This window comes from Glycine soja, chromosome 8 (genome assembly GCF_004193775.1).
Source record: "Glycine soja cultivar W05 chromosome 8, ASM419377v2, whole genome shotgun sequence".
Lineage (NCBI taxonomy): Eukaryota > Viridiplantae > Streptophyta > Magnoliopsida > Fabales > Fabaceae > Glycine > Glycine soja.
This window is the reverse complement of record NC_041009.1, coordinates 39337234-39348312: the sequence shown is the minus strand read 5'-3', so window position 1 is coordinate 39348312 and position 11079 is coordinate 39337234. Positions and strand designations below refer to the sequence as shown.

Below are 11079 nucleotides of genomic sequence, written 5' to 3'. Positions count from 1 at the left end.
ATATTTTTATTTTATCTTTCTTTTCATTCAATCTTTAACCAATACAAATAAGATACCTGTATCTCGATTTCGTACTATTTCTTGCATGGACTATTTCATACCATTTAGTAAAACTAAAATACTAATTTTCATTAAGAAAAAAAGCATTTTCCTTAGCATATATATATATAGTACTCGAAAGGTCCTAAACGCGCATGGTCAAAACATGAAGAGAACCCGACCCCTTGTGTGTGTAATTTAGTTGTTTATTGTTTATAGCACCACACGCACAAAGTGAGATAGAAAGAGAGTAAAAAGAGGTTGTTCTGTTCATCCAACTCTTAAAAAAAAAACAGTGAAAGAGTGTAACTAAAGTTTCTTAGAGTATCACTCGTCATATATGTTACATGGACATGGCTTTGGCTGTGTTTCCAAGTTCAAAATCAAAACTCAGAAAGACACAAACTCGTTCTCTTGGTGAAACAAGACAACACAAATGTGGACAAAAACACACAGGGAAACGAAGTTTCATAAACATGAATTTTAGTCTATGTTTGCGCTCCCCAATCGCTTCCCTCCTTGTACATTTTCTCTTTGTCTTTTCTACCCTTTGTTCTGTTCATTCTTCACAATTTGGTGACCACCACCTTGTTGCAAATCAAACTTTTCGGCCGAAGGAAGAGTTGCGCAAGTTGAACGCCATCAGAAATCGGCTTCAGCGAATCAACAAGCCTCCTGTTAAGACAATTCAGGTTTGTGCAAATTACTATTAGTTTTCTATTCACTTTGTTTTTGGTTTTTAGACCATGTTATGTAATTGATACGAGGGCGAATGTGTAAAGTTGTGCCTTGGTGACCGACGGATTCGGAAACAGCCTCTTTGCATATGCAAAGGCTGAGTACAATGACCCTCTCTCATGCCTTCAAGTAGCGAGGATCCTTCTGCCACCGGTGTACATTAGTCTTATTATATAATTAATATATATGCTTGTGTTGTGATGTGTGTTTATTTTTTTGTAGAGTCCTGATGGAGATATAATAGACTGTGTTGTGTCTCATATGCAACATGCTTTTGATCATCCTCTACTAAAAGGACAAAAACCATTGGTATTTATATATTTATTTTTTTTCATTGCTATTTGTGTGTGTTAGAAAAAAAAAGTTGGTAATTTTTAATTTTTTATGCATGTTTGTGTGTGTGTTGTGCAGGATCCTCCAGAAAGACCAAGAGGGCATAACCAAATGGATGATGGTGATTTGAGTGAGAATTTTCAGTTATGGAGTTTCTCTGGAGAGTCATGTCCTGAAGGAACGATTCCAATTAGAAGAACAACGGAACAAGACATGTTGAGAGCAACCTCTGTTCGCAGATTTGGAAGGAAAAAAATAATAAACCGTGTCAGAAGGGACACCAGCGGCAATGGACATGAGGTATACACACACTTGAGAGCAATCATAGAAAGCAACACAAAATTATCAGATATTCTTTTCTCTCTTTCCCTTTTCTCTTTTTTTCTCATACGAAGTAAAGTAAAGAAATAAACAAACAACAGAAACCGATAAGAGTAATTGGTAAAGCATGCATATGGCAGTGGAATGCTTTTTTTTTTTTTTTTATCATATTGGCTTTTGAAAGTTGATTAAATTATAGCACATTTTACCAGTTATTAGTTCTCTTACTCTTGACTATGAAACTGAACATAGTGATGAACTTCTCCATATCCTTTAAAAAAGCAACTAAAAGCTAAGATTCTAAATAAAAGCACAAAAAATGCCTGTCTTTTATCATTAATATATAAGTAAAAGGGTCTCAAGTATTTATTTTTATTTTTCTCAAAAAAAAAGTTTTTTTTTTTAATTTGATCGTGAAACATCATCTTTTTCTATTTATACTTCTACAGTGATCACAGAATTCCATGTTTTTATTCACAGCCAGTTAAACATTTGTTTCACTTGCTCCAAAGCAAAAGGATCTTTTTAAGTTAATTTTTCCATTCATATATTTGCTCCCACAATCTCTATCTTCTATACAAACTTGACAAACACAATCCAACATTGAAGTTAATTTCTTCCATGAACCTTAATTATGCTATCTTGAAATTGGTCTAACAAAATGTTCTTGATGCTGCACACTGCACAGCATGCAATTGGGTATGTGACAGGAGATCAGTACTACGGATCAAAGGCTAGCATAAACGTGTGGGCACCCCTTGTGGAAAACCCATATGAATTCAGCTTGTCTCAAATGTGGGTCATTTCTGGTTCATTTGGGGATGATCTCAACACCATTGAGGCTGGTTGGCAGGCATGTTGTTACCATCATTACTTCGTCTTAATTAATTCCTCATTTACTTTGTACTATTTATTTCCTTTAGTAAAAAAAAAAAATTATACACTGAAACTATGTGAAATAATTTTATACTATATTATTATATTAACATTTAATCACAAATTATCGTGCATCATAAACCATTTAATTTTCTTTATAATAGAGATTTATAATAATATGACAGTTATTAGAGCAAGAACATTAAAACATTTTCTTTATCTTTCAATTTTTTTTTCTTAAATGCATTCCATTTGGTTACGCATTCAAAAGGCAGTTAGCATGTTCAACTACCTACCTCTCATTTTCGTCCTTGTATTTAATTTTGTACTTTAGCCATTCAAGCTAATTTCAGGTAATTTTCTATGCAGGTCAGCCCGGAGCTATATGGGGACAGCTACCCTAGATTCTTTACTTATTGGACGGTAAGTAAATTTATTGAAGGAAAGGAGGTGGAAAAGTATACTACGTATAATTATTTTTGCTTCAAGTGTAAGATACATAGTAAAAAAAGTTTTATTCATAAGCATTAACAATGATGATGATATTAATAATAATTGTCATTATTTGCAGACTGATGCATATCAAGCAACTGGGTGTTACAATTTACTATGCTCAGGCTTTGTTCAAACAAACAGTAAAATTGCAATTGGAGCAGCAATCTCTCCAACTTCTTCATATAGTGGTGGACAATTTGATATTAGCTTACTCATTTGGAAGGTAATTTTCTGATCAGATGACCAAATTGACCTTGGAATTTACTTATGTACAATTTCGTAGATGTCAATCCAATCCATGTTCCTATTGTTTTTCTATAAAAAAAAAAATGGTTACTCCTGTTTTTATTTTAGGGTACGGTCATTTACTGTTGAGGAAGAAAGTTAAACTTTGTCTCACTGGTCATATGAAACTATTTTAAGTCTTAGTGTACAGTTAATCTTGTCAGGTAATGGATAATTTACACAAGATCAACTTATGGGTCCCATCTATAAAATAAAACATTTGATTTTGATTATAGAACGCACTGAAGTCTACCATTGGATCTCGGTACTTTTTTCAAGTCCAGCAAAATATGCAAATCTCATAGTCGATCTCTTAATTAAAGGAGCAAAAAACAAAAAGAAAAATCTAAACCGAAAAGATGGTCAATGTGGGGCTCTCCACAATTTCGGAAGTTTCTTATTGCCTTTGAATTTTGTTTGTATACAGATAGATGGATTATAAAAGAATTTATTTTATATAAAATATCAGTATTTAATAAGACTTTACCGCTTCACCACATCACATTACTCATAAGATACATCATATTACTCAATAAGATTTTTTTATGACGTGATACAATAGTTAAGTTTTATTAATTGTATACATTTTTTATAATTATGATGTATATAAATTAAACTCTTATTAACGCAAGGTCAAGGTCATTATAAAATTTTTCACTTGGTAATAGTTTATTTTTTTTAAAAATGAAACATTGAAGGACGAAAAGGGTTATGGGGCACAAACATTTCTAAAGTGTCCCGTCTTAATTAATATGTGCACCACTTTACCCACTTTATTACCACTTTGGAACATCACACGCGTGCACTGAGTGCATACGAATAATGTACTGTAACACTCCCATATGCTTTACTCACTTCATTAAGATTCTTTTTCCTTTTCCAATATATATTTCTGAGCACCTCACTTTTCTTCTCTTTTTATTTCAGTTTTCTATTATTTTAACAAAATCCCATAACATTTTGCATATAGTTCATTCACCACCTTTCATGCTCCTCTTTTTGACCCATTTCACTTCTCATGCTGGCCAACATGTTGCTATTAATGATTATGTCTATGTTTGAGTAGTAGCTTTGCTTTGTCACAAAACCAAAGGGTGTGATTGAAAGTTTCCTTATTAATTTGCTTCTTTTTTTGAGCAGGATCCAAAGCATGGTAATTGGTGGCTTGAATTTGGATCAGGGATCCTAGTTGGATACTGGCCATCCTTCTTGTTCACCCACTTAGGGGATCATGCAAGCATGATTCAATTTGGTGGAGAAATAGTGAATTCAGGGTCATCAGGGTCTCACACTTCCACCCAAATGGGTAGTGGACATTTTGCTGAAGAGGGTTTTGCAAAAGCTTCATATTTTAGGAACATGCAAGTTGTGGATTGGGATAACAACTTGATTCCCTTGTCAAATTTAAAGGTTCTAGCTGATCACCCCAATTGCTATGACATACAAGGAGGGGTTAATAATGCGTGGGGGAATTATTTTTACTATGGTGGACCCGGCAGAAATGTAAAGTGTCCCTAAGGGAATCAATGATATAGAATTTATAGGTAAAGGTGAACCCTTTTTTTTGTATCTTTAATTCCTTTTGGGCATTTTAGGGGGATAGGGTTTTGTTCTCAAGCTCAATCAATGAACTTGGGTCATTTATTTTTTATATTAAATTAAGGTTCTTAATAATTTATTTATTTTATTTTGACTAACAGGTTATAAACACACCATTACCACCTGGACTCTTTTTGTATATCTTGGAAGAGAAATAGTAAATATACTGCCTCTATTAATGGCATCCCTTCCCCTGCCCAAATTCCAGCAGTGTTCCTTCTATATTTCTTTCTCATCTTCAAATACTTATAAATTATAATAATACTTGCAATGGACTTCATAACTGATCAAAAAAGGAATTCATATATATAAACACCTGGCGCAAATCAAAACCATATTAATCTTGTTTTCATTGATGAATCTTGAAAGCCATAGCGTCAAGGACAAAGGAAATGTTGGAATATGGGGTCTGTTTTTTATTTTTAGAAAAATGTCATACATACAACAACATCTTAGAACTAAATAGAGAGAAAAAAAAGAGAAATATAAGATGTAATAAAATGTGATAAACAGAGACAGACACAAAAAATATTGGTATATAATTGTATATGAGTTATTATATGAATTTTACATGCATGTCTTTCTGATATCTCTTTCACAAACTGACGTGATAAATTTAAAAGTATTACTGTTTGGTATATCAATAACTTGTGAAAACTGCTATTAATAACTTTAAATTTTAACCTTGTGGAATTTTATGAGATTGTAAATTTAATTTAAAATGAATTTTGGATCATCATTATATTTATGTGAAGTATTTATTATATTTATTAGTTTCCGTGATGCAAGTTGACAATCTTTAATAAGATCTCTCTTCTCTTCTTTTAATAACTTTTTTTATCCATCTAAAAAATTTGAACAAAAAATCTTGTTTAATAGGATCGAGTTTCTAGTACACTCAAATGAACGATTTGTTGGTGAATAAGTTTAATTTTATAAAATTAATATTAATTAAAATAAATTTAAAAATAAATAACTTTTGTGTTGAAATATTCATGATTAAACTAAATTTATAAAAAAAATCTCAACTTCTCAACTTAATACAAGTTTTTTGTTTTTTACTTTTTAGTTGCATAGGCTCCTCCGCCAAAAATAAACATGTTTAAGCCGAGTATAATCATTATGAGTGATAAATTTCTCTAAATATTGAACATAATTATATATCTAAGATTCAAACTCGAGATTAGCGGATTTAATTAAATAGACTTTTATAAATAACCTTAATTATAAAATATTACTACCACACCTGATTTTCTGTTTTTTGTAAATTAAATCACAAACGTGAATTTGGACAGCATTTAAATATATGCTGGTAATTACCATCCAGCACGTGTTTCAGTTGGCGACCAGGCTGATTTATCTTATAGCCAAGGGTATTAAGTTAAAGTTTATCATCAAAATACTGTTATATTAAAAATTTAGAGGGAAACTCATACTATTTTTGTCAGTTCGATTCATATGTACAACGTGGTATCTAAATACTGATATTCCTGTAAAAATAAAAACTGAGATGTTAGTAAGTATGCTAGCAGTTGGCAGATCCTAGATCCTTAAAGTATCTGACAATCTAGCTATGCATTAATATGAATTTCATTAATGTATGCTGACTTATTTGTGATAGCAGAACACGTACGTATATATACACTATGCAGAGAGCTATTACTTACCGTGATTGATAATTCAACAACAACCTAAAAAGTTTTCAAATTAATGTATTAATTACTAGCAAAAGTTTCTTTAGCCAAGAAATTATTAAATTCAAAATTTCTATAGGAAAAATTTATAGATAAATAGACAGATCGATCATAACATACAAACACAATAAACGTTGTTGTACTGTCACAAAGCAAAGCCATAATTAGTAGAATAATACTTGGGCCAGGCCATTTTAGTAATCAGTATGAGTACATTCATATTTCGGAGTAGAATTATAATGCTTGCACGTGAACATGTCCAACCTCATATTTATGTTTGCTCGCATTTAATTTACCAACTATCTTCTGCTTAAAGCTTACGTTACTATAGGAGCAGCTATCATTCAAGCAATGTAGCCTATCATTCATATCAATCGATGGAAAAAGACTTTTTGTACGCGTTCATACAACTGGGATTTTACTGATCGAACATAATGACTCTGATCGATGAGGCCCTCTATCTCTACACACAAGCAATCATATTGTTTCTGTTCAAAACTCAAACAAACTAAAATATTTAAAAATGAGTATCCCATTAATTTAATATTGTGTGTAATTATATCGTTAATCCTAGCACTGTTGCTTCCATTGTCTTCCATTCAAGGTTTAGCATGTAACATGCTTTACATGCATCATATAGCATTAACTATGATGGATATTTTTTTATCTACAGAAATCAAAGATAGTATTAAAAATTTATAATAATTCATGTATCATGTTTAACCAATTAAATTAAACTCTTTTAATATCTTATGATGGATATATTAGTGCTATATGATAATGAATGAAGAAAAAAAAATCACCGACGATTGATTTAGCTAGAATGAGTAAAGAAAATATTGACTTCGGCGGGCAATTATAAGTTAGGGGGGCAGTGGCACAGATCATCTACAGAAATTCAATGACTTGTATATATGGCACGTCGTTCTCTATCTTTCGCTTTCAGAGAGTGCTGCATAAAGGACATGGACAGCAAACGAATGTGCAGGATATGAACGGAAATAAGTTAGCCTGATAAGTTATCTGTTGTAGTCTTTTATTTTAGGGTTGGTTATGGAAATAACTTAGTCTATTAATTTACTTAAAACCCTATTTTATATTTTAAAAAATTATAAGTCTGACCTATTTTTGAATAGGGTAATCGTATAATAGGCTAAATAAAGAAAAACTTTATATAAAACAAAATTACAATTAATTATAACTCTCTTCACTTAAGAGACGTGGGTATTATAATATTTTCATCTCCTCTTATGTTAAACAATTCCAACACTTTATTTAATTTTTAATTTTTCTACGTTAAAGTTCCATAAGAGGATAGAATTTTACTATATTATCCTCTTATGTTAAAATATACTCTCCTCAACACATTTCATTTTTAAATTTTTGGTTAAAGTTTCGTTAACTTCCATTAAAAAAAACTATTATATCAAAATGTTTACACTAACATCCCTTGAAAAATATAAGTATTGCACCACTTATTCCTTTTTCTATTAATATATATAAGATAAAATATGTTTTTAATTTATCAAAATATTTTGAGATGTTATTTTTGTTCCTATAAAATTTTAATACATTTTTAGTCTCTAAATTTACTAAAATAAGTGGGTTTTGTCTTTCACCAAGGACTAAAAGTAGTGTTTCTTGTGAGTTTAGGGATAGAAAACACATTAAAATTTTATATAGAGTAAAATAACATTTCAAAATATGTTGAGGGATAAAAATATTATTTTGTCCAAATATAAATTTTCCTCTCTTGCATTATGCAAATATATTACAATTTACCCCAATTTTTTATTTTTTATTAAAAATAATTTTATGACTAAACTAGTTTTTAGGCTTCCCTACCATGAAAGATTTAAATATTACATTTTTTTTCTTATTTTTAAATCTATAAAATTATCTTTTAATAGATGAAAATATATCGCACTTTTTGCCATTTTTATATTTTCTATAAAAAAAAACTAATAATTTATATTAAAGAAAAGAATTTGACTAGAAAATCATATATTGATATATTTAATAATTTTTACAAACGAAAATTTTATATTATTAAGTTATAATAGTATTTTTTTTTTAACTATTTCTTCATTGAACTTCATTTGTAGTCTTTTATACTATCAACAAGTTTGGTTTGATAATTTGTGACTTCTAAAACATATTTACTTATGAAGAGAAACAATGTTGATGTATAAATAAGAACCAGTTGGGACATTGAGTAAGTGAAGGATAATTTAGTAAATTATTTTTTACCACCTCCGTTTTTAAATATTATACTTTGTTTTAATTTTATTTATCCAATTTTATAAAAAAAATTCAAGATGCATTTTGCATTAATTATTTTTTTACCCAAATATCCTTAGTTACTTTACAATAAATATTATGTATTAAAAATATAATGTATCATCTCTCTTGTAAGGATTAGATAAGAATATTAATAAACATTAATTAATTAGGTGAGAAAGTAATTAAATGAAAAGAGAAAAAATGTGTCCCAATATTTTTAAAATGATTTTGGCAAAATAATACAAATTTTTAACAAATTTCATGCAACTAACTATATTAAATAATTTTCTTAGAGGGTGTAAATTAGTTAATTAAAAGAGTCTTATATTTAGGAATAGGAGTAATAACATGTATTTTGATAGACAAAATATAAGTATTATATGTTAAATATATATTAAAGTATATGTTTTATTAAAAATTATAAAAATAAATTTTGGAGTAAAGTTCAATATAATTTTTTTTACCTAATGCAAAAACTGTTCAAAATTGTATTAACTCAATTAACCGAAAGCTTATAAGTTACAAGCTAGGAGCTCTAAAAACAAAATGTTAGTTAAAAGCTTATAAGTCAGTTGGTTTAACTGAAAGTGTTTAGCAAGGTTAATTGATAAATTAATTTATAAATATTAAATTATATATTTAGTATTTCTAATATTTTAATTTTATTTCTAATAACTTGTCTATCATCTTAAAAAGTAGGATAATAAATTTTTTAATATTCTATTATAAAAAAGGGTAAAATAATTTTTTTCGATTTTTTGGAAAAGTGAAATTAAATTAACTTTATTAGAATTATATTGTTTAAAATCATTTTTTAACATTTAAATGCCTTAATAATATTATTTTAGAAAAAAAATAAAAAACTATTTTTTATTCATAATTTTTCTTAAACATTCATTTTTTATTTGTATAATAAGAATTTTGATATATATGTCTCTCTCCCACTTTACTCATTACGAAATAATTATAAGAGTTGATATGATTTAAAGAATTTTTAAGCATAAGGAGCAATATAATGATGACAATTGACGGGATTAAAGTAATTTGTCTCATTTATGTGTAAGAATATAAAATTAAATATAAGAATTTTTTCAAACAACGAACAAAAAAGATAAGAAGATTTTTAAATTAAATAAAAAGGTAAAAAAAATAGAATTTCAAATAAAATAATAAGAATAAAAAAAAATAATAGTAACTATAAGCTAACTTATTTTCCTTAAATTAATTTAAGTCACTTATCAAAATAAGTTCATTTACCAAATAAATTTACTTTGATCAAAGAAACTTAGAAGCTAATCAAAAGAGCTTATAAACTCCTAAAAAAAATTACCAAATATAACCTAAAATTTATTTAAAATCAATTTTAGACTCAAAATCAATTTTTCAACCTAAAACCAAACTCATTATATCCGTGTCTTAGATACCACCATGACTGAGGCAAGTTGCTCTTCTGCAGCTTCCTCTTGCTGGTGACAATGATGGAAACGTGGAAACACAAGTTGTTGACTTCTGCGGGCCTTCATTAGGACTGAACTTGTATCTGGTCCAACACCACCATCATACTAGCTAGGATTTTTCTTCGTGAATCTAGTCTTTTTCTTCTATACCCAACAGATTTACGAATTATCCCTGTTAATAAACAGATTTATAATCTCTAAGAGACTTATAGATTCATAATCCATAAAAATAAATTTATGGATTCGTAATCCATAAGAGGCTTACTTATAATCCATATATGGATTGACAATCCGTATGATTCATACGGATTGCTAATTCATATAACTTAAACTTTAAAAAAAATTTAAAAAATATTTTTAATGTATTTTAATAAATTTAGTTATAACTTTTTATAATATTTGTGTAAATATTATTACATTAAGTAAATTTCTATTTTTGGTTTTATTACAATTAATTCTGATTTAATAATATATTTTTTACATATATAAATTTTAAATAAAAATCATAGGTTTAATAAAAATTTATATATAAAAAAATTAATTATTAGATCAAAATTAACTGTCATAGAATTTATTATGTAAACTTGTGTATTAAATATATATTATAAATTTTAGTGTTATATTTAGTGACATTAATGATTTTATAATATAATTGACCTATTAACTTAATTGATTAGAGCGTCGTGTTAATAACACGCAAATCACATGTTCGAGTCTTGCATGAGTCATTATTGGGCATACAGATTGCCAATCCAGACCGCGAATCCATATACGGATTGCAAATCTATTTATAGATTCACAATCCGTTTGAGCCTTACAGAATGGTATTTTTGGAATTTTTCTCTTCCTGTTAGATGCACAAGAAAAATGTTAGGTGTGCAAAGCAATTCCGTACCAGCTAGTGTCCTGCCCAAAGTCGAAATTTCTATTCTTGGACTTAGACATGCGTAAAAAAAAAA

The 11079-nt window shown here is 28.6% G+C and overlaps 1 protein-coding gene across 2 annotated transcripts; it reads left to right on the top strand.

Annotated features, from left to right (window-relative positions):
- Positions 1–202: 202 nt before the first annotated feature.
- LOC114423188 lies at positions 203–4950 on the top strand. Of its 2 annotated transcripts, XM_028389841.1 has the most exons (8): positions 203–731; positions 1000–1086; positions 1189–1410; positions 2120–2284; positions 2677–2730; positions 2879–3025; positions 4228–4631; positions 4788–4950. In XM_028389841.1, exons 1-7 carry the CDS (start codon positions 387–389, stop codon positions 4603–4605), a joined length of 1398 nt encoding a protein of 465 aa, XP_028245642.1. In that variant the 5' UTR covers positions 203–386; the 3' UTR covers positions 4606–4631; positions 4788–4950. The 2 variants fall into 2 exon arrangements, with proteins under 2 accessions (XP_028245642.1, XP_028245641.1); XM_028389840.1 differs by having other exon boundaries at positions 4228–4950.
- Positions 4951–11079: the final 6129 nt, after the last annotated feature.